Below are 23,813 nucleotides of genomic sequence, written 5' to 3'. Positions count from 1 at the left end.
AAATAACAACCTCCTAAAGTTGCAACCTGTGCAATCATGAAAGCCCATGAGAGGTGGCCAACCCAGAGTGATTCCCAGCTCTGTGGTCAGTGGGCCAGTGAAGGAAGGATGAGCTACACAAGTGCCTAGAACATTCAATGAAATGTATTTTCATTTAATAGTCATAAATAATCCTATAACTGTGTAGTTCATGGTAGTAGGTAACTTACTAAATGCCTTCAATTCTCTCATTTTGTGGTCTTAAGAGATTTGCAAATAGGGAAAAGAAAGAGAGAGACAGTGTCTTTAAGAACAAAGTTTTGAGCAAACTGTATTAATTTATTTACAATTGTAATTTATAAACAGTAACACAAACATCTTTACATTAATATTATGAAAAATGTCCCATGGCTGAAATGGGTGAAAAATGAGACTGCAGCACATTTCTAAAGGGGTGCCAAGAAAAGGGAAAAAATGCAATACAACAGTTTTAGGGGAGAGTTATACAAAGTAATGCACCCAGGTGCAATTTCATGCAGATGTCTTCAACCACTCAAACTGTTTTTATTAGATATTAGAATAAGATTTCCTGAATTATGTTGCCTTCTATTCACTTGATTTCCATAAGTAAATCAAAATGACTGGCTGTTAACCAGGTACATCTAAATATTTCTCCCATCAACCCCTTAGAGATAATCCATTACACTTTAGGACATGTCAGATTGTGGGTATTGCAACTTCCCAAATGGATTTTACAAAATATCATTCCATGGCCCTAAATGTGTTCCTGGATTTCTCTTACCAAATGTGTCTAATATGGACCACTATACATGAAATGAAGAACTCTGCAAAATACAGCAGAGCAATTTTCAGTACATTAAGACAATGTGTCCAAAAATAATTTCAAACCACTGGAACTTCAATGAGAGGATAAAACCAAAAGAAGAGAAAGAAATTCAGAAAATGATGACAAAAACAATTGTACTTTATAAGCTCTCTGATTATTTGGCATTTATATAAGTGGATATTACTGTGGTTACAGACTATAATCCTCAATGAGGACAAATCAATGTGGCTTAAACACTTAGTTTAAAATATAAATCAAATAATCCACTTGTAATAAAAACCAATGACATTTTTACAGACACAATTCTGTCCCCAAAATGTTAATCTTAACAGCCTACCTACTTATTTTAATGCTTTCAACTGCTCTTTAGAAATCATTAGGATGAAGTTTCTTATCTTTGAAGCATTTAGTGTCCAAATAATTAGCTAATGGAGCAAAGGTGATTTAGAAAATGATGTTTCAACATTTTACTAGCTGTACTGTATTTTGAGTTGGCAGGAATCTTCAACCATTCCATTAAAAAGATTTCACTCTTCTTAAGAAGAACAGAAACAGTGAGTGAGTTATTTATATTTTTAGTTTCTGATATTGCTCAGTGGGTAAAACAATCTAGCAATTAAGGAAGTCTCCTCAACTAATTCTAACTCTAATTTTCAGTGAAGACACTGCAGATATGTATGTGTACAGCTGTTTTTGAACCCGAAAGTGATGCATGTTCCCTTAAAACAGCTCTTCAAAACAGAACTGCATTCTGTATCTTTACTTAGTCCATAAGGGCACAGGGTCAGTTACTTCAAAGTAATTTAATAACTGACCTTTATAATACATCATTTTATAAAACCAAAATGCAAAAGAAACATTTTTAAAAAGTTTACTGTCCACAGATTGATTATAATAATTTACACTTTCTTAGACTTGCTATTTAAGCAGCCCCATGAGTAAATGAAAGGTCTCCAGTTAGTATTCACCAGGAAGTATATGTCCATGTTTCTCTTGGTTGTCTTAATTTCTTTTTAAATAATTTTCTTTTATATTAACTTTCCAAAGCATCCAAAACTTTCATGATCTGCTGTTTTATGGCTTTAGTAGCATCCCCTGCATTTGGAATCAAATACCTAAGGGGAGGGAAAAAATACATATATATATAGACACATATACATATTAATACAGTGCTTTCCCTTCAAGACTCAGCTGATAGGTCGCCTCCAATGGGAAGCTTTCCCTAACCCACAAAGCCAGCAGAAATGCCTCCTATGTACTCCCATAGCTTATTTGAACATAATCCAAAACTTATTTTGAAAGAGAGAAAACCTAAATGCAAAGGCAATGTGATTTTTCATACAGTGTAAAGCTAAAATTCTTTGAGCCATTATTAAATATAGGTAATAGCTAGATAAAACACAAGATAAAAAATATAATATTCCACTCCCCAATACAGATGTACCTTCAATTAGCTACAAAAATCACATACGAATTGTTGGTATCCAATTCCAAAGACAATGACAATTCCAACACTTAATAGTTTGACTTTAAGCAAGTAATTTAAGTTCACCAAAACAGATTCCTACCTAAAAAATAGCTGTAGTTATCCAAACTTTACAGAGGGTTATGTACATAATAAAATGGTGTTGTAAGGTCTGAAATATTTACAAAAGACAATACATATGATAACTATTACAAAATAGCAACACCATAGATTAAACGTCCATTTTATTTTCCTGTAGAATAAAAATAGTGTTTTTTTTTGTTTTTTTTATTCTTTATTTTTTATTTTTTATTTTTTTTGAGACGGAGTCTCGCTCTGTCACCCAGGCTGGAGTGCAGTGGCCGGATCTCAGCTCACTGCAAGCTCCGCCTCCCGGGTTCACGCCATTCTCCTGTCTCAGCCTCCCGGGTAGCTGGGACTACAGGCGCCGCCACGTCGCCCGGCTAGTTTTTTGTAGTTTTAGTAGAGACGGGGTTTCACCATGTTAGCCAGGATGGTCTCGATCTCCTGACCTCGTGATCCGCCCGTCTCGGCCTCCCAAAGTGCTGGGATTACAGGCTTGAGCCACCGCGCCCCGCCCGTTTTTTTTTAAAGCATTTTCTGTAAAACCTAACAATGCCACTGTATAAATCATCTGTAAGTGTTACATATGCAAGCCAGAATAGAGAACCATAAATATCAATGAAGAAAGACAGAGGGAGAATCTAGTTACTTTATCTTCCACTATTAAGACTATTTTCTACAACTCTGAATTAAAAAAAAGATGTTGATCTATATATAATAAACTTCAATTTATTTAGCAAAATTTATGGGAAAGCCTTTAAAACATAATTCTCAACTTTTACTATACATGACAAAGTCATAATTCAAATCTCCTTTGGTTAAAATTAATTTATCAGTAGATATTAAAATGTGTATACCTCAGAGACCCACTTAATCTAGTTGCAGGAATTTATCCTGAGAAGATGAATTGGACAACTATGTAAATACACATTTTTTTAAAGGCCCACTAGAAGATTAATAGTGAAACATATGAAATAATGTACATGCCAATGAACATGAGGCTTGTTAAATCAATCTCCTGAGAAATCCTTATAACAGAATATCTACCATTAAAAAGTTAAGAATTTATATTTATTGGGCTGGGCGCGGTGGCTCACGCCTGTAATCCCAGCACTTTGGGAGGCCGAGATGGGTGTATCACAAGGTCAGTTGATCAAGACCATCCTGGCTAACACGGTGAAACCCTGCCTCTACTAAAAATACAAAAAATTAGCCAGGTGTGGTGGTGGGCGCCTGTAGTCCCCACTACTCGGGAGGCTGAGGCAGGGAGAATGGCGTGAACCAGGGAGGCGGAGCTTGCAGTCAGCCAAGATCGCACCACTGCACTCCAGCCTGAGTGACAGAGAGAGACTCTGCCTCAAAAAAAATAATAATTTATATTTATTAAAATGTAAATATATCACACTATACTGTTTTCTTAAAAAATCAGAACACAAAAACAAGCCTGTATCACATTTATCTAGTTTTAATAGAGAAATAACATATGCATTAAAAAAATCTGAGATGATACTCATCAATGTGTTAACAGAGAATTAGAATGACATATTCTTTATATCTTTATTAATTGAAAATATCACTATGTAAATATTTATTCTTACATAAAGCAACAAAGTGACTTTTTTTTACAAATCGGGTATTATTTTCTTTTAACAAAGTACATAAAACAGTACAGATTCATGATGTTTGCTACCTAATTGTCAGTAAAAGATCAAAGAAACTGAATAATTTCCCCTTTCAATTGAAGTTGATTATTTAAAAGTGCTCCAATATTACCTTAAGCTTACTCTTTATCCAAGCACTCCTGTAAACAAGAAGTGTAATCCTAAATCTCAGGAGGGGAACAACTTGAACTGATGCAAGGTGGAATAAACCACAAATCAGGAGTCAGGAAGGCTATATCTGGATCTGTCACAAACTAAGTGTCAGGATCTGGGAAGTCATTCAACCCCTCTGGGCTTCATATTTTTATCTACAGATTTAAAAATGGTTTAGTATCAATATCAGTGTGGTCCACAGCCCTTGGGCCAGTCTGTGAACTGTTAGTGACCCACAGTGAGATAAAGGTGGGGGCTTGTACCAGGCTGTAAATTACCTATATCATCCAGCACACTGCTTAGTTCACTGACAGTTTGTCAAAACAAGAATTTTTCTGTGAAGGAAAATAAAATATTGACATACTCTAAAACAAGTTTCTTATTTCATTGCAAGCCAGCAATTAGTGCAGCACTGGTGTAGATTAACAATAAGGATCCTTGGGTCAGAAACTTTATGAAATTTGCTATGGCACTTACTCAAATCATGTGCTAATGGCTAAACCACATATGGCTAAGGACTGGGGAGAAAGAGATAATAAGAAACGCTAAAAGTGGTTCACCTATCCTATTCCACCATCCGTTCCCCAAAATAGAGAAACAAACTCTTTATAGTGAACTGCAGTAATTCAGATAATATCATCATAAGGAAAATCTTACCTTTCAATTGCCAAGATTTCTATTCCTGAAGCACTGCTATTTCCATACTTGAAGGTAATGAGTTCAGGATGTTTTTTTTTGGATGTAATTTTAACTACAGAATTCAGCGCTTGTCGAGACTGTATATAAGCCAATCCTTTCCGTGAAACAATCTCCCTTAAACAATACATATGTGTTGCAGTAACCAACAGATGACTTGAGACAAAAAGAGCATTAAAAGAAAAAAAAATTTAAGTAAATGTCATTCAAAACAGGTGTTGTTTTGAAACAACCACCCCAATTATTAAAAATGTTCAACTCTAAATAAAATTATTTGAGTTAAAAAATATAAACAGAGGTTAATCTATAAACAAGTAAACTACATATTAAAGGCTTTTAATTGTATGCAAAATATTTTATTAACAGATAATCCTGCAATGATTTAAAAGTAATATAATAAATGTAATAAAAAGTTCCATACAACATAGAAATCATTACAATAATATATCTTTTATTGAAATGGAGTATATTACTTTTCAAATTTTTAATACTATTACCTATATTCATAAACTATTCTCATTCAATGCACCATATCCTATATCTAATATCCAAGATCACTAGGCAATTGTTGGGTTTCCCTAACACATTTTGTAATACTCTGTAACTGGATCCTGAAGGCAAAATGAGCATAGTATTATTAACACTCACCCACAACCCCTCTATCTCAGCTTCTTTTTAATATAATACTTTCACATTTTTATGTACAGTAATACCATATGACAATTATCAGACAAGCCCAGAATGTGAAACATTCTGCAGGATGACTGACCTGGACTCAAAGGATTCATTCATCATGAAGAGAAAAGGGAAGCGAGGGAGTGGGGGGATGAGTTCTGCTGCACACAGGGTGAGACTAAAGACACGTAACAGACAATGCAATGTGTGAACTATGAACTGGATCATGGATCAGAAAGAAAAAACACACTTCAAAAGATACTTTGGGAACACTGAAAAATTGGGGTATGATCTGTATGATAAATGATGTTAATTTACAAAAATTTTTAGGTGGGGTAATGGCATTGAAGTTGTGCAGGAGAATGCTCATATACTTGGGAGGTTTATGCTGAAGCATTTAGGGGTGAAGTGTCACATTTGTAGGCTTCTTTTGAAAGGTTTGACAAAAGTGTACATATACATGTATATGTACATATATACATACGAAATGGGGTGGTATTAAAAGGTGTTAACAGTTGATCAAAGAATCATAAGGGTGTTTAATGTACTATTCCTTCAACATTTTGTATAAAATTTTCAAAACAAAATTACATAAGAAATACTGTTATAATTCAAGACCTATTATACAAGTAGACAGAAGGAAATTATATCTTATTGTACTAGGATAAATATTCTTCTGTAGTTCAGTTTTGTATTATTAACTTCCCCAAATTCAATTTTACTTCTGATGAAGACATTTTTAAAAGTACCTGGGAAACATGTGTCCACTTTCTTTTACTTCCTTACAAGGAAAATGATGTTTGACATCTGGCTTGTTTATCCAAGTCTGAATGTTTACAACCTCTTTTCTATCATCATCTGACATTGAAGAACTGTCAATTTCATCTATAAAAAATATAAAGTGTTAAATATGGATACTACCAACTTTTAAAATGATACATTCCCTAACAGTCTAAAAAAATTTCAGTAGTATTTTGAAGATATGGATTAAAAAACAAACAGGCTGGGCGCAGTTGCTCACACCTGTAATCACAGCACTTTGGGAGGCTGAGGCAGGCAGATCACCTGAGGGCAGGAGTTCGAGACCAGCCTGGACAACATGGTGAAACCCCGTCTCCACTAAAAAATACAAAAAATTAGCTGGGTGTGGTGGTGCACACCTGTAATCTCAGCTACTTGGGAGGCTGAGGCATGAGAATTGCTTGAACCCAGGAGGTTGCAGTGAGCTGAGATTGCACCACTGCACTCCAGCTTGGGTGAAAGAGTGAGATTCTGTCTCAAAAAAAAAAAAAAGAAATAAAGAAAAAAAAAAGAATAACACAATCAATTCTAATCCTGCTACTCTATTTCCTTATGCCACTGATATTAATATAGAAATATTATTATCAAACATCACTTTCATATGGTAACAAAGTCAACTGTAAATATTAAGAATACATTTTTTTTTCTTTCTTTTTTTTTTTTTTTTTTTTTGTTGAGACAGAGTCTTGCTCTGCCACCCAGGCTGGAGTGCAGTGGCCGGCTCTCAGCTCACTGCAAGCTCCGCCTCCCGGGTTCACGCCATTCTCCTGTCTCAGCCTCCCGAGTAGCCGGGACTACAGGCGCCCGCCTCGTCGCCGGCTAGTTTTTTGTATTTTTTTTTTTTTAGTAGAGACGGGGTTTCACCGTATTAGCCAGGATGGTCTCGATCTCCTGACCTCATGATCCGCCCGTCTCGGCCTCCCAAAGTGCTGGGATTACAGGCTTGAGCCACCGCGCCCGGCCAAGAATACATTTTTAAAGATTAAACTATTTGGGGAATTTTAATTGTTTTGATATGCATAACCTAACTATGATCTGACTAGTCTGTAAAGAGATGGCTGAATTGTTAAACAATAGGCACTATCTTGAGGGTAAATGTATCTATTAAAATGTCAAATGTGATTCCCCATAACCTAGCAATCTGGCTGCTAAGAATTTACCCTCTGAATATACTTTCATCAAAAGCTAATCTGCATATATATCTTTATATAAAGATCTATTGCCATTTGAAACAAAAACCCTGGAAAACCACCAGTCTCAACTGGAAGATGGACTAAATAAAGTACGGTATGTTTATATGATAGAAGGAGAATGAGATACATGAGCTGAAATGGGAAATATGCAACATGTTTTAATAACTGGAAAAAGCAAGGTGAGATTTGGGAGTCTTTTTTCCTCATTCTGTACATTTATATACTTTTTCCCAAACTCAATACACATATTAACCAAAATTAGTTATGACTGCTTACCTAACACATATTAACCAATATTAGTTAAGATTGCTTAATTAGGATGAACTGGGCAGTAGAATTATACACCAAAGACTAAATTTTTTTCTTTTCTTTTTTTTTTTTTTTGAGACAGAGTCTCGCTGTGTCGCCCAGGCTGGAATGCAGTAGCACAATCTTGGCTCACTACAGCCTCCGCCTCCTGGGTTCAAGCGATTTTCTTGCCTCAGCCACCCAATCAGCTGGGATTACGGGCATGCACCACCACGCCCAGCTAATTTTTGTACTTTTAGTAGAGAAAGTACAAAGACCAACCATGTTCGTCAGGTTGGTCTTGAACTCCTGACCTCAAGTGATCTGCCCGCCTCGGCCTCCCAAAGTGCTGGGATTACAGGCGTGAGCCACCGAGCCTGGTCTAAATTATTTTTAAAAAACATAACCACAGAGAAGACAACCTTCCCTGACACAATATCACCATCTTGTGGCCCTTTAGGATACTGCCTCCAGTTTCAAAAGACTTCAGAAGTCTCAATTTTGTAATTTTCAGTGCTTTAGTCCCACAACTCTCAATCTCCTAGGTGATTGATCAAAGGAATTTCAATCCCATCACTTGGATTTATATACTATTTCTACACTGATAGCCTTCAAATTATCATCAGTTTAGACCTCTCTCCTCAGCTGAAGACACCTATAATCAATTGCCTCTACTTAACATTTCTGCTTGGATTTCTAATAGTTACAATTCAAGGTGTCTAAAACCAAACTCTTTTTTTTTTTTTTTTTTTTTTTAGGAAGAGTCTCGCTTTGTCGCCCGGACTGGAGTGCAGTGGCCGGATCTCAGCTCACTGCAAGCTCCGCCTTCCGGGTTTACGCCATTCTCCTGCCTCAGCCTCCCGAGGAGCTGGGACTACAGGCGCCCGCCACCTCGCCCGGCTAGTTTTGTATTTTTTTTTAGTAGAGACGGGGTCTCACCGTGTTAGCCAGGATGGTCTCAATGTCCTGACCTCGTGATCCACCCGTCTCGGCCTCCCAAAGTGCTGGGATTACAGGCTTGAGCCACCGCGCCCAGCCTAAAACCAAACTCTTAATAGAAAGCCACAGATTCTCCAATTATTTCTACAGAATCTCAATTTTTTAAAAAAGCAGTTGATTGGCTACTCCCAGAATGACTGCTGTAAACACTCCTGATGACTGAGCAAAGCCCTCTGTAGCTAAGTGTATTACTACACCTGTGTCGTATTCTTCTTCATCCCCAATGCTGAAAACAGGCTTCACACCACGGTAAGGCTTGCCCACTCTGTCACTGCTGCTCACATGCCTATATGCAAAGAATTTTAGGGGAGAAATAATCACTTCAGAAGTTTTCAAAGATTTTTACCAAGCATCATTTGAATATTCACACAAAATGTAAATATTCCTGATCCCCCGCAAAACCCTGTGCACTACCCATAGTTTTAGGAGAGCTATGTTAAGGAAATCAAAAGAAGATAAAGAAATTATGTTAGCAAAAGTGGCATAAGGCCTTGGTGGACTGAATGCTCTTAAATATGTAAAAATTAAATTTTAAACAATTTTAATATCCACATTAAAACTAATGCTTAGATCTGTTTGGCCTTGCGCAAGTTATTTAGACTTCTGTGCTTCTGATTCCTCCTCTGTAAAATAGTGCTAACAATATCTACCTGTCAGGGTTATCGTGGGAACTAAATCGGTTAATTTTATTGTAAAACTATTAGGACAACGCCTGGTACTACCTTCATGTCTGTTAGGTAAAATAAGTTACTGACACCAAATATTCAAATTCCAACATGAGTGGTTAAGGTTTCTCATATAAGTGCAAGTGTCTTAAGGGTTATCTTCCCATTTTTCTATTACTGTTACTTTTGTTTCAATAGAAATGAAGATTCTACTTTTGTTGTGCAAATATAAGCCATAAAAATGAATCTGCCTCCGCCAGGCACGGTGGCTCACTTCTGTAATCCCAGGACTTTGGAAGGCTGAGGTGGGTGGATCACCTGAGGTTGGAAGTTCAAGACTAGTCTGACCAACATGGAGAAACTCCGTCTCTACTAAAAATACAAAATTAGCTGGGCATGGTGGTGCATGCCTCTAATTCCAGCTGCTTGGGAGGCTGAGGCAGGAGAAACGATTGAACCCGGGAGGCGGAGGTTGTGGTGAGCCGAGATCGCGCCATTGCACTCAAACCTGGGCAACAAGAGTGAAACTCCACCTCAAGGCAAAAAAAAAAAAAAAAAAAAAAAAAAAAAAAAAAAAAAAAAAAATCTGCCTCTTTTTCAAAAGGCAGAAGCATGTAAACTCAAGCTTGACTAGGTCTATAGGAAGTGTGACTTCTCTTTTAATATAAAATTAATACCCTACTAATTTTCAGGTAATCCCAAATAAACTAAGAGGTAAAATTAAAATGTGTCAACAAAATACTACATGTTTCTGAGGGGAAAAGCATTGTTTTACTTGTAGGATAAGGATCAGCTAAAATTACCTACTACAAAGGAAGACTCTAGCTTTTTGGGGTGTGTGCATGTAATGTATGAAAACACTCAGAATCTTCTATTTTCAAGAGATATTCCAATGTGAGAAAAAACATCAGGTTACATGCCTTTAGTTGTTATTATTATTATTATTATTATTTTAGAGCCAGGGTCTCGCTCTGTCACCCAGGCTGGAGTACAGTGGCACAATCTTAGCTCACTGCAGCCTCGGACTCTTGGGCTCTAGCAATCCTTCTGCCTCAGTCTCCCACGTAGCTGGGACCACAGGGGTGCAGGACCACAGGGGTGTGCCACCACACTTAATTTTTTTATTTTTTCAGAGACAGGATCTTGCTATGCTGCCGACTGGTCTTGAACTCTTGTACCTGTGATCCTCTCACCTCAGCCTCCCAGTGCTGAGATTACAGGTGTGAACCACCACACTTGGCCTTTACTTAGGTTTAGAATTCAATTTTCCCAGAAGACAGAGATCAAATCGATACTTAAATTTTAAATATACATCATCAATAAAAAATTTTTTGTAGCCTAATTCTGTTGATTTACTTCTTCCAAAATAACATTCCTCAACATAATGAGAGTTTAGTGTATAACAAATATTCATTGGAAATTACAAGTTAGGTTAATCAATACATAGGCTTAAAGTCTGGTTAAACAAAAAGTGACATAATCATTTGGTTTTATGTTAAAATATATCTAATGTAAAACTGTCCTATAAATTACCAAACTATGCTCATCAGAGAGAGATAGAAAATGATATAATTTGGATGCCTTTGAAACTCAGATTCAGCTTTCTTACAAAAGAAAGAGGTAAGAGCTTTATCTAAAAATGTTTTGATGCCATCTAGATTGTAAAATTTTAGATTAGATTATGAGTTCTCTCCTAATATTAAAGCACAATTAAACTGCCATAACATAGAAAGTAACAAAGATAAATGTTTACAGCAAATAAGCATTTGCTATAACTAGATAACCAAATAACCAGAAAGTATGAGTAAAGAGACAATTCTAAAAAACAAATTATTAATTGTTGATCAAGATTTATAATACAATGCAAAGTCTTTATAACCATGAATGCTAAGAATTATTGAGACATTTTGGAAAGACTGTCTAAAATGAATAAAATTCAACAGCTGGACTATTTTTTTAAAGCATAATATCTACACTTTTTTGCCATGGTAATAATAGAAACATCTCTAGTATGGTTTGAATAGGCTTTAATTTACTGAGCTTAGAAAGAAACCTATTTCATTCTAACTTCTCATTTTTCTAAACAAATATATCTAACTGTGGATCAGAGATAATTTAAGTTACAAAAATTAATAATTTGGGAACTTGGGAGTTAAAAAAATTAGACTAATTCAATGGTCCTATAACAGAATAAAATGGAAAGGATGATTCACAAATAGATTATAATTTTAAAAGGAGCAATTTCCTTTAAAGTAGTGCTAGGTAAAATTATTAGCAGAAGTCCTGTAATTGGCATTGTGTAGGAATAGTCACAATAAATCAAAACTCTTAGAAGATAAGTTATTAGAGAGTAAAGTATTATTATTATTATTATTATTATTATTGAGACGGAGTCCAACTCTGTCGCCCAGGCTGGAGTGCAGTGGCACGATCTTGGATCAATGAAAGCTCTGCGTCCCGGGTTCACCCCATTCTCCTGCTTCAGCCTCCTGAGTAGCTCAGATTACAGGTGCCCGCCACCATGCCCAGCTAATTTTTTTTTTTTTTTTCCAGTAGAGATGGGGTTTCACCATGTAAGCCAGGGTTTCACCGTGTAAGCCAGGATGGTCTTGATCTCCCCACCTCATGATCTGCCTGCCTCAGCCTCCCAAGTGCTGGGATTACAGGCGTGAGCCACCACGCCCGGCCAAAAGTATAGTCTTAGAGAATGAAGTATTATTTTTTAAAATGCTACTTCAAGTCACTGAGAATACTGAAGTGACCTGAGAAAAATTCCATTCCATTATTCCAAAGCTTAACTTACATTCAAAATATGACTAGAATTTCTTTTTTTTTTTTTTCTGGCCCACTTAGGATTTACAGAATTTCTTTTAAATGTTTGTAGGTGTTGCTGTAATTGATATTCTAAATTGCTGAAAACTTCTGTGAGTATAAGAACTGTAAAGTCACACAGAGTTAAGTTAGTAAAGTTCTTCTGTTATCCTAATTGAAGATCCAGTAGATTTTTAAACCTTAAACTTATTTTGTCTTTTAATGAGAAACACCTCATTTTATTTGGGTTAGAGAAGTGACAAATTATACATTAAAGTAATCCACCACCTAGAAAAAAAACGTAATTTTTTTTTCAACAAAAACCAAAGGCAGAACCCTAGAACTGTAGTGCCTTAGATTTATATATGCTAACTCAACCTAAATACATACATCTTATTAAGAAACATCTAAAAATATAAAATTACATAATGTACATTAATTAACAAAATTTTGAACCATGAATGGTGCCTATTTTTAGGTGCTATAATTTTCTCTGCTGCTAGGCAGGAGATAGAAGCAAATGAGCACCAAAGCAGTTTTTTATATATATAAATAACCTGCCAACTCGTGACCACACACATGCTTTCTTTGTTTCACCTTCCCCTGTCTCAGAATAAAAACTGCAGGTTTTGAACAAACTTAATTTTCATCTGTGGAATGCGTGATACAAACAAGCATGCAGGAAAAGAAATTAAAATGATCAAGCAAAAAACAAAAGAAAAGTATATCAAACAATATGACACACTCCTAAAAGCAGAATGAGAAAAGTTTAGCATTTGAAATAGCTGCATGAAATTTGAGCCAAGACAGCATAAGGCTTATAGATGGCATGAGGCATATTAAAGGAAAAGGATGGTTCAAGAAAAATGCTCTACTCATTGGCTTACCGCTCTGTACATGATCTGTCTGGCCAAGGAAGATTGAAAGACATTCTATAGCAAATCAAGGCAGAGGACAGAACAAAATGATTATAAAAAAATGCAACAGCTTTAAAACAAAAAATATGGTACAGTTTAGTCAGTTTTTCTCACCCAAAGTGTACACTATAAAGATGTTTCCATCATCCCAAGTACAAAGAAAACAAAGAAAAGCCAATTACAAGTAAATCAAGGCAGCGGTCTTTTGACTTAGTTATCACCAGTCCATTTTAAAATAAAACAAATTTTAAAATAAAATTGCAAATGTTCATGCTACAAAATGCAGCAATAATAGTCCTCCAACCTAGAAGCACCAACAAAAGGTAAAAGGGTTAGTTAGCTTTTGAGAACAGACATAACTTTATTGCATAAACAAGTCTTTCAGGCTTGATAAAACACCTTGGTAATTATCAGTTGACCACTTTGGATAAGGTACAGTTTTTTGGATCAATGAAAATAATCTATTACCTTCTCAGCTATTTACTAAATGCAAAAAACTGTACTTTTGTATGCATATATACTATACTTAATAAAGGGACAGACAACAAATCCCTGACATTCAGTTCTTAAAGTAAAATACGTCAATTTTCCCAGGATACTGCAAGACATGAAAGTGAAACCAAATACTATAACACATTTCCAATATAAGGCTTCCTTAAAAACAAATTATCTGTTGCAATTATAAGACTAGCTTTGAACTCTAGGAACAGGAAAGATCAAACAGACTCATACATGGAGAAAAAAATATATCCTCAGTTACAATAAGAAACAAGATACATAAAACAGATATTTTTAAACTTGTTTATCAGTTGTTAACCACGTCCCTCATTTGTAATTTACAAGGAAATGGGGTTTTGTAAATGAAATTCTATGAAGGTCTGATCTTAAACATCAGAAGGTGGGTTTCTGCTATATTTAGCATGACCAGATTTTCTAGGTTTTAAATTCTTGGAGCAGAGGAAGAAGTTCTTACTATGAGATCACTGAATTCAGCAGATGATTCTCCATCCACTTGACATTTGGGAAGCAGCTACTATATGAAATGTAATACATACTGGGACAGAAATTATTTTTAGTGAATGGCATGATGTGACAGATACATTATTTGCATCTTTGAGTAGTAAGAGAGAATAATTATGGATATAAAGTACATTCCTGCAATTCTAATGAAAACGATGAAATCATCTAATAGAAAATGTACTTTATGATCCTTTTCTGGAACACATTCAAGTCAACTAACATTTACTTACTGTAAGACATTATTTCTTTAGTTTTAATTATTCATCATAAACTCATACTGTATAAACAACTCACCGATCCACAGGAGTTGATGTATTCTCTATAAAACTGATAACTTTTTCCCTCACGTTAACGGATTTTGTCTTCAAAGCCACAGTCATTTTATTTACTAGTGATTTCATTCCTCTATCATTTGAGCCATTAGGAGATTCACCCTAAAAAAAGAACACAGATGGATTAACTGCTCTCTAAATGACTAGAAGACATACTACTGCTAACGGTTATCTACATGCTATAGACTGAATTGTAATCCCACCAAATTCATATGTTGAAGTCCTAACTCCCAGTATATCTTAGAATGTGACTGTATTTGGAGACAGGGCCTCTACAGGCATAATTAAGGTTAAATGAGGTATTTATAGGTGGTCTCTAATCCAGTCTGACTGGTGTCCTTGTAAGAGACAAAGACATGAGCCTATGAAAACAGACAAGAAGCCATGTGAGGACACAGAGGGCAAGGCAGCCATCTACATGCCAAGGAGAGAAGCCTCAGGATAAACTAAACCTGCCAATACTTTGATCTTTGACTTTTAGTCTCCAGAACAGTAAGACAATAAATTTACATTGGTTAAGCCACCAGTCTGTGGTATGATATTTTGTTGCGGCAGCTGCAAACTAATTCATTAGGTGAAACCACTTTAAGAATAGAAGGTAGAGGCCAGGCGCGGTGGCTCACGCCTGTAATCCCAGCACTTCGGGAGGCCGAGGCGGGTGATCACGAGGTCAGGAGTTCAAGACCAGCCTGGCCAAAATAGTGAAACCCCGTCTCTACTAAAAATACAAAAATTAGCCAGGCGTGGTGATGGGCACTTGTAATCCCAGCTACTTGGGAGGCTGTGGCAGACAACTGCTTGAACCTGCGAGGTGGAGGTTGCAGTGAGCTGAGATTGTGCCACTGCACTCCAGTCTGAGCGACAGAGTGAGACTCCGTGTCAAAAAAAAAAAGAAAATAGAAGGTAGAATAAAATATTAGGATATACTTGTACATATATGTGTGTGGAGTCTGACATTACCTTCTTTATTATGAAAGAAATAGTTAAAACTACTGACCTTTCTTATCTCAGACTAGTTTACAAAAATAAGCAAAAGTATGATCAAACTACTATTTGCACATATATGTGTGTGGAGTCTGAAATTACCTTATTTATTCAATAGGAAATAGTTAAAACTATTAACCTTTCTTAGACTAGTCTACAAAAATAAAGGAAAAGTATCATCAAACTACTATCCATGTAGCTAAACTTTTAAATATTTATCCCTTGTAAATGCTTGTTTTTTAAAGACACTGCCACTGAGGCCTTTATTTTCTGAAGAAAAATTATCCTGATGAACCAAATGTAAGAGATGCGAGTATAATTCTTTTTTGTTTGTTTTTTGTTGTTGTTGTTTTGAGACAGAGTCTTGCTCTGTCACCCAAGCTGGAGTGCAGTGGCACGATCTCGGTTCACTGTAACCTCAGCCTCCCGAGTAGCTGGGATTACAGGCACCTGCCACCATGCCTGGCTAATTTTTGAACTCCTGACCTAAGGTGATTCACCTGCCTCGGGCTCCCATCATGCTGGGATTACAAGCATGAGCCACTGTGCATGGCTGTGGGTATAATAATTTTTTTTTTTTTTTTTGAGACGGAGTCTCGCTCTGTCGCCCAGGCTGGAGTGCAGTGGCCGGATCTCAGCTCACTGCAAGCTCTGCCTCCCGGGTTTATGCCATTCTCCTGCCTCAGCCTCCCGAGTAGCTGGGACTACGGGCGCCCGCCACCTCGCCCGGCTAGTTTTTTGTATTTTTTAGTAGAGACGGGGTTTCACCATGTTAGCCAGGATGGTCTCGATCTCCTGACCTCGTGATCCGCCCGTCTCGGCCTCCCAAAGTGCTGGGATTACAGGCTTGAGCCACTGCGCCCGGCCGGTATAATTCTTAAATTGTTTCATGGGATTGCTCACATACACCTTCCTAGAAGGAAATTCAGTGATGGGTGTCAAACATTTAAAAGTGATCCTCTTTTTTGCCAATTAATTCCTCTTTAGAATTAATGGGAAGGAAGTGCCCAGAAATTTGGGTACTATTTGATGGAAAATTATACAGTCATTACAAACTCATACTATTTTAAATAGCATTTTAAAAATGCTAGGAAAATTTGTCATATGGTTTTAATGGAAAAGGCAGGAAAATAAAATTCTACATTGCTATGGATCACTACTTTTAAATAAAGGAAACACATTCCACTTAAAAAGGTTTGGATGGAAAATACTTCAATATGGATGGCAAAAATTATCTCTTGGAAACAGCTACAGTGATTTTTTCTTTATACCTTTTCTTATTATATATGATGGGCTACCAATGGAACTTCTGTTACTTTTATTTTAGAAGAAATGGTCCATTAACAACACAAAAAACTATGTTTCTATTTATATCTAAATTCAAAGCCAAATTAAACTGCAAATACTTCTTTGGTACTTTGAAAAGAATGCTCTCTAAGATAATTTCTAAAATAGCCTCAATCAGTGTTTTTCAAATCTGAATATAAAAGCTTCAACAGAAAAACTATCCAGTGATGTGAACAGGAATATAAATTAGAATGTTTTTTGGAGAGCCATTTGATAATAATGCAGAAGTCTAAGGACTTTGGTAACATTTTAATCAAGTTATTCCACTTCCAGGACTAAATAATCATGGCATATGCAAATTTATCACTACAAAAATTAAACAGTGTTTGTAACAGAAAAAAACTGGACACAATGTAAATACTGAATAATAGAGAACTGAATAAATTATAATATACCCAAACAATGAAATACTATTTAGTTATTTGTAAGTGAAAATAGCAAACATTTACTAAGTAAATGGTGATTTCACACAAAGAGCATCAAGTTAAAAATAAGATTCTCAGGCAAGCCTTATCTGCTGATGTGAAAATAATCTGATTTTGATTTGCATGGCCAAAGATAAACCTCAACTAACACAGGTAGTGAGTTACAATTTCATAATAACTACTATTAAATATTTGGTGACAGGTACTATACTTTCCATTTACTTCCACAAGTTAATCCTTAGGAAGGATTACTTTCCATTACTTCCACAAGTTAATCCTCAAGTTATCCTTAGGAAGAAGGTTATGTTGTTAACATTTCTATTGCACAGGTGGAGAAACCACAGCTCAAAGACCTTGCTGGAGATCATGAAGAAAGTAAGTTGTAGATGAAATCTGAACCCAGGTATGTCAGACCTGTAAGCCCAAGCTACTAACCATGACCTTGTACTGCAGTTTCCCTTCTATTTCTGTTTTAAAAAATAATCACTAGGTAGATGAGGACCATTATTTATGAAAATAATTTAATGACATCTAATTCAACTAACATGAAATACTGAAGTACTGGAAAAGCACAAAAGACCTATTACCCAAATATTTCCAAAGTAGAACAGAAAAACAGATTTATCCACTGTAGCAAAACCGGGTAGCAATACACATCTCAATAACTAAAAATCAAATAGGATTGGCAACTGGTTCTTGTCTTCCTCTGCCTGATCAATTCTCAAATGTGGATAGACTCACGTTCAAATCATTTAAGTCTGTGATGGGGATGGGTACAGATATAGTGTGCATGAGATGATTATGAGCCCTCGTATTCTGGCAAAAACTAACTGGGAGACGCCTGGAATCAGCTTGCTTAAGAGTCGCAGCTATTTATAGGACCCAGATTTGTCCCCATCGATATTTAAGCTGGAGCACAAAACTGTCACTACATGATACCAAACTACAGATGGACAGGGAGAAATTTGATTTCAGCAGCTGAACTTCAAGAGCTCCCACCTAGTTTAGCTGTGAAGGCTTGCTGTGTCATGTCATCAATCTCACAATAAAGGCTTGCTGTATCATTTCATTAATCTCACAATACTATGATTCTTCACGGCATGTGTTTAAAATGTTTTGACTCCATTTCTGTTATGGTAGGGGTTTAGTAGTTAATCACCTTTTCTGGGAACTTATCCAAATCCGGTAACGTACTCTCTACATACACTTACATCAACAGAATTGATACTGCTCCTTGAGCCTGAGGTACTAGCAATCCAATGGCCATATCCATTTTCTGGTCCATCCACATTAATGTCTGCCAGGTGCTGCTGCAGTGCTTAAGATAAATTGAAAACAACGACAACAACAAAACCTAAAATATCAACCCTCTTTGGAAAAATTCATTACCAACGAAATATAATAAATATGTCACAGCTGAGAAAAAAGGACCGAAGGAAATAATCACAGGTATTTCTTTCTGCACGTCTGTGATGGAGAAAAGGCCTCCAAGCTAGAGCAAACCTTCCTCTTCTTCCTTCTAAAACCCTCTGTACACGGACAACATTTCTTAAGTGACGCCAAAGGTGATGATAACTGTATAGGCTTTAGTTTTCTTCTCTGGAAGGGAATCTTTCAAGTATTAACAGATAATTTCTGCAACATTTTTATGACATAAAGGATTAACAGAAAACCGATTGTGACTTTCGTTATACCATAAGGAGACATCAATCAATCTCTCCCATAATAAAGAAGCATTGTTAGGCATTAACAGTTACAGAAAGAGATATTATTCTTGGTGAATAAATAACCCATGGTTTTAAAAACGTTTCCAAAATCTGGGCTACACTATAAAAAAAATGCTTTTCAGACACTTTTGAGAATTACAAGCTTAATAATCAAGTTTTATATCATTACCAGGATTCCTAATAAATAACAGTGAGCCTAGGGCCAATACATGTTTAACACTACTTATTAAAATAACCCTTTTTGTACATCACTCTGGGTATGAACCTCAAAAGTCGTTAGTTATCAGGTCATGATAAATAGAAGATAATCATAATCCTTGTTAATATCAACAAAGACCAAGAGGAAATACATCCTAATGTTCCAAAAATCCTAAGTTACAGCCTAACTCCCATGATTAAAGCCTACGATTCCATTACCCTCAACATATACTGATTTGATTTTTGGAGCTTCAGTTGCACAATTGGTTAGCATGTGATTCTTATATATTGATTTGATTTGATCATTAATTTTCCCCAGCATTTACAGCTCAGTATTTTTGTAATCTCTTTTTCTAATGTAAGATAGGCTCTTTTAAAATCTTATTACTCTGCCTGCAAAGTAAAATTCTCAATACTTGCCTGCAGAGAGCTTGACAATTATATGACTCTCCTAGATTATCAAATATTAGTCTGCAGTTCTGAAAACATCAGTTTATTTTGTTCCACTTAGCTAACATTTTTTAAACAGAGAATACCTTCAAGTAGTTCAAAAATAAAATAATAAAACACCTAGAGTCCAAAGGGTATACTATAAAAAGTATTCCTTGAATTCTTCCTTCCCCGTCCCATCATTTAATCCTTCTTCTCCATAGAGGCAATCAAGTAGACAGTTTTCCATTCATCTTTACAAAAATATTTTTTGGAAACAAATCTATTAAAATAGTCTTACATCAAATAGTCACTCATTTCAACTGCCTATTACGTTTGTCTGTTATCTGTAAGTCCTCCTCGCCTTGCCTTTTCTGAAAATATTGAATGAATGAAGAGTCCACCCATTAACTAATGTGACCACTCCAGATCAACTCTACTGATAATCAATACAATTTCTTCTGAAACACAGAGGAAAACAACTAATAAATTAAAATCTTACCCATAAATCCTCCACTGGCAATACTCACATATTCTTTGTTTTTCTGTAACGGAAAAGAAAATTTAAATTCTTCCAAAAATGCAACTTAATTAAAACTTCAGCTAGTTCTAAAACACTGATAAATACAATATCAAGTTATATATTAAATTTCAGGGCTTTCTTATTTCCTTGACATTTTGGACTTTGGCACACAGAGAGGTATATCCATTTACCTTACGTATTGTAAGGGTCTGGCGCTTGGGTGGGAAGAAGGGGACAACTTCAAGGCTATTAACAAGTCTTGATTTTACTTGTATTATCGTTTCAATAGTGCAATGTTCAAACCAAAATTAAACAGTATTTTAGGATGTAATCAGAGTGATTTTTAAAAGCTTTCAAAATATTTTGGGTCCTCTATTAAAAGATAATATAAAAAGAAACATTATGGCTAATTATGAAGAAATAAGGGAATGTTACCATTTTGCAAACTACTAAAACATAATGGATCTAAGTAATAAAACAACAATAAAAAAGAGGAACGCTAAAAATACATCTAAATAGTATTCATCATCTAAAAGAGGCAGGCATCACCCCCTCAGGACCTCCTTCTCCTCAACAAAGAAGTCTGAACACATCTCTAGATTTAGACTACTGGCTTACAGGAAATACCAGGGACAGAACATGATAAACGACACCATGTGAATGTCATCAGCAAAATCCAGAATGTGGGGAACTCTATAACACAAATTAACTGCTTTTCCCAACAAAATATGCAAGGAAAAAAATTTTAAAAAGGAACCTATAAACTCAAAGAAACTTAAAAGACATTAACCAAATGTCAACGTCGTTTTAGATCTTAGGAAAATCAGGGAAACTTGAACACTAAATTTTTTTTAATAAAGTATGATAATGATGTGGTTATGTCTTTATAATGAGTTTATGGCATTCAGTTCTCCCTACTTTTCAATTTCCTTGAAATTTTCCATAATAAAAATTCGGGAAAAAATTTATAAAACCACACAAAGAACTTGAATAATTTTAAAAAGTTCACAATATTCCAAACTCTTGCCCTATGACAGCCCTCACAATATACAGTATAGTTAACACTGAAGCGTTTTTATTTCATTTTGTTTTTGAGGATAGGGTCTCACTCTGTCACCCTGGCTGGAGTACAGTGGCATGAATACGGCTCATGGCAGCCTCAATCTCCCAGCTCATGCAATTATCCTGCCTCAGCCTCTCAAGCAGCTGGGACTACAGATGAATACATCCACACGCAGTTAATATTTTTATTTTTTTGTAGAGACAGGGTCTCATTATGTTGCCCAGGGTGGTCTTGAACTCCTGGGCTCAAGTGATCCTCCCATCTCAGTCTACCAAACTATTGGGATTATAGGTGTGAGCCACCCTGCCTGGCCTGAAGCATTTTTAGAATAGACCAGTTAAATTTATGAGTGAAACGAGTTTGGTTCCTTATTTTTGTTATTCCGTATGCTTCTAAACTCTTTCCTTTAATAAAATTTAAAATTATCCTACAATCTCTCTCCCAAATACCCTCTTCCTTCTCTGATTTTGCTTTTCAAGGATTTCGTCTTTAATTTTTTCAAACCAGATTCTCAGTAAAATACAACATAAATAGAAATGAATCCAAATTGAGTGGCTTGTGTATTACCAGGCCTACCATCTTGCTGATTCCATAGTTCAGGACCATACAAAGTAAGGACTTTAACACATAAACTGCCAAAGAATACCTAATAAGTAACTATTTTAATACAAAACAAGCCATCACTGAGTGACGTTTTTAAAAAAGCAGAGAAGCAGGCTGCATAAAATCACTAATTCAAATTAGCTGTGTTGAAGACGATACTTAAACACAAAAAGGAAAGATGGCCAGGTGTTGTGAATGAATGTGCATATGCATTTATTCCGTTTCAAATGAAGATATTAAAATGAATTATATAGCTACTGTAAAAAGTACTAGGACATAAATACACATAAAGATCAATGTATCATAATAGGCCAGGGACGGTGGCTCACGCCTGTTATCCCAGCACTCTAGGAGGCCGAAGAGGGCGGATCACTTGAGGTCAGGAGTTCGAGACCAGCCTGGCCAACATAGTGAAACCCCGTCTCTACTACAAATACAAAAACTAGTCAAGCATCGTGGCGCATGCCTGTAGTCCAGCTACTCGAGAGGCGAAGGGAGGAGAATTGTTTGAATCCAGGATGCGGAGGTTGCAGTGAGTCAAGATCACGCACTGCACTACAGCCTAGGCAACAGAGCAAGACTCCAGCTCAAAAAAGCAATAATAAACAGAAAAAAATAAAAGATCAATGTAACATAATAATCCAGAAATAGATCTTGATGCATAGAGGAACTCAGTATATTAATAAGGTGGTATTTCAAATTGTACAATTTGTAAGCTATTTGGAGAAAATTTTTTTAAATTCCTACCTTAATTCTTACACAAAATAAATTCCAGATGGTTTGAATTAAACATTAAAAAAATCATATGAGCATATGAGAAAAACCTGGAGAAGACCTTAACAAGTCACAAAACCAAGAAAAATACAGATAAATCTAACAAGCAAAAAGTTATCTACGCAAATTTTTTAAAGGTGGTAACATTAACCAAACAAAACTGAAATAATTTATGTCAGCATACCTGTAAAAAGTGTGCCAGGACCATGTTCATATACATGTCTTCTTCCTCCCTGCCACTGCCCATAAAACAGAGGTGCTCCCCACCAGCTATGGAGCCAGACTCAATAGACTGCTTCTGTGCTTCCAGCAAGGATTTTACTGACTGTGCAAACTCAGATGGATTCTGGAGCATCTAGATAATTTTTTTAAAGTTAAAAACTTGACAAGCCTGTGTTTCACATATATTTGTAAATTTGAAAATTTTTAAGGAAAAACCCCAATATTTAAAGAGCTACAACGAAAATGAAGGGAAAAAAAGACTTATAAATAAAAGCCCTGGGATAAAAGAAGTATTTATAAATGTATCTATAACACAATAGAACAAAAATTGAACATTCACACAAAGATTGACACAAAGAAAATACGTCTCTACTAGAGAAAACCTGTTTTGTTCCTGTTTCTTCTTACATAACAAGTAGCAACTGTGTCCTTAGGTATCAAGACAGAAAGAGTATAAAACTATAGATCAAAACAAGCTCTATTTTTCAGTTTCCCCTTAGATGGTAAACCATGTATTTCTTAGAGGATAGTCAGAAATAACAGAAAGCATTTGTTTATCGGCACTATTGCAGGTAATGGAGATACAAGGATGAAATATTCATTTCTTACCCTCAAGGAAACAAGTACGACAATGACTACAAAGATGTTTAAAAACTGTTTTAATGGAGATACACAAAAGTATGGTGAAAATAGAAAATGGACAGACCACATAGAAAAGCAATTTGTAAAAAACAAAAGCAAATATAAACAGCACACCCACAAAAAATAATGTTCAACCTCATTGGTAATTACAACTATTTTTCACTCATCACTCTGGTAAGATGCGAAAAGATTGATAATGTCCAATAATACCAATGGCATTCTCATTTAGAGTTCTGAAACATAAGAAGGTTTCACCTTTTTTTTTGAGACGGAGTCTCGCTCTGTTGCCC

At 35.8% G+C, this 23,813-nt stretch overlaps 1 protein-coding gene across 2 annotated transcripts in view; it reads right to left on the bottom strand.

Annotated features, from left to right (window-relative positions):
- Positions 1 to 284: 284 nt before the first annotated feature.
- TBC1D23 (TBC1 domain family member 23) overlaps positions 285 to 23,813 on the bottom strand; it is a 66,298-nt gene continuing 42,769 nt past the window's right edge. The window contains exons 11-19 of one of the 2 annotated variants that reach the window (XM_017891886.1): positions 22,844 to 23,014; positions 20,199 to 20,241; positions 18,554 to 18,660; positions 14,549 to 14,688; positions 13,205 to 13,249; positions 9,039 to 9,127; positions 6,310 to 6,445; positions 4,847 to 5,041; positions 285 to 1,941 (exon numbers count right to left, since the gene is read on the bottom strand). In XM_017891886.1, coding sequence (XP_017747375.1) covers positions 1,860 to 1,941; positions 4,847 to 5,041; positions 6,310 to 6,445; positions 9,039 to 9,127; positions 13,205 to 13,249; positions 14,549 to 14,688; positions 18,554 to 18,660; positions 20,199 to 20,241; positions 22,844 to 23,014 — 1,008 coding nt within the window. In that variant the 3' untranslated portion in view covers positions 285 to 1,859. The remainder of the gene's footprint in view (positions 1,942 to 4,846; positions 5,042 to 6,309; positions 6,446 to 9,038; positions 9,128 to 13,204; positions 13,250 to 14,548; positions 14,689 to 18,553; positions 18,661 to 20,198; positions 20,242 to 22,843; positions 23,015 to 23,813) is intronic. The other variant, XM_017891887.1, reaches the window with a different exon arrangement.

The sequence above is a fragment of the Rhinopithecus bieti genome, unplaced genomic scaffold (assembly GCF_001698545.2).
Source record: "Rhinopithecus bieti isolate Rb0 unplaced genomic scaffold, ASM169854v2 scaffold_20579, whole genome shotgun sequence".
NCBI lineage: Eukaryota > Metazoa > Chordata > Mammalia > Primates > Cercopithecidae > Rhinopithecus > Rhinopithecus bieti.
Note: the sequence above shows the minus strand (reverse complement) of the source record. Positions and strands in the feature narration are given on the sequence as shown.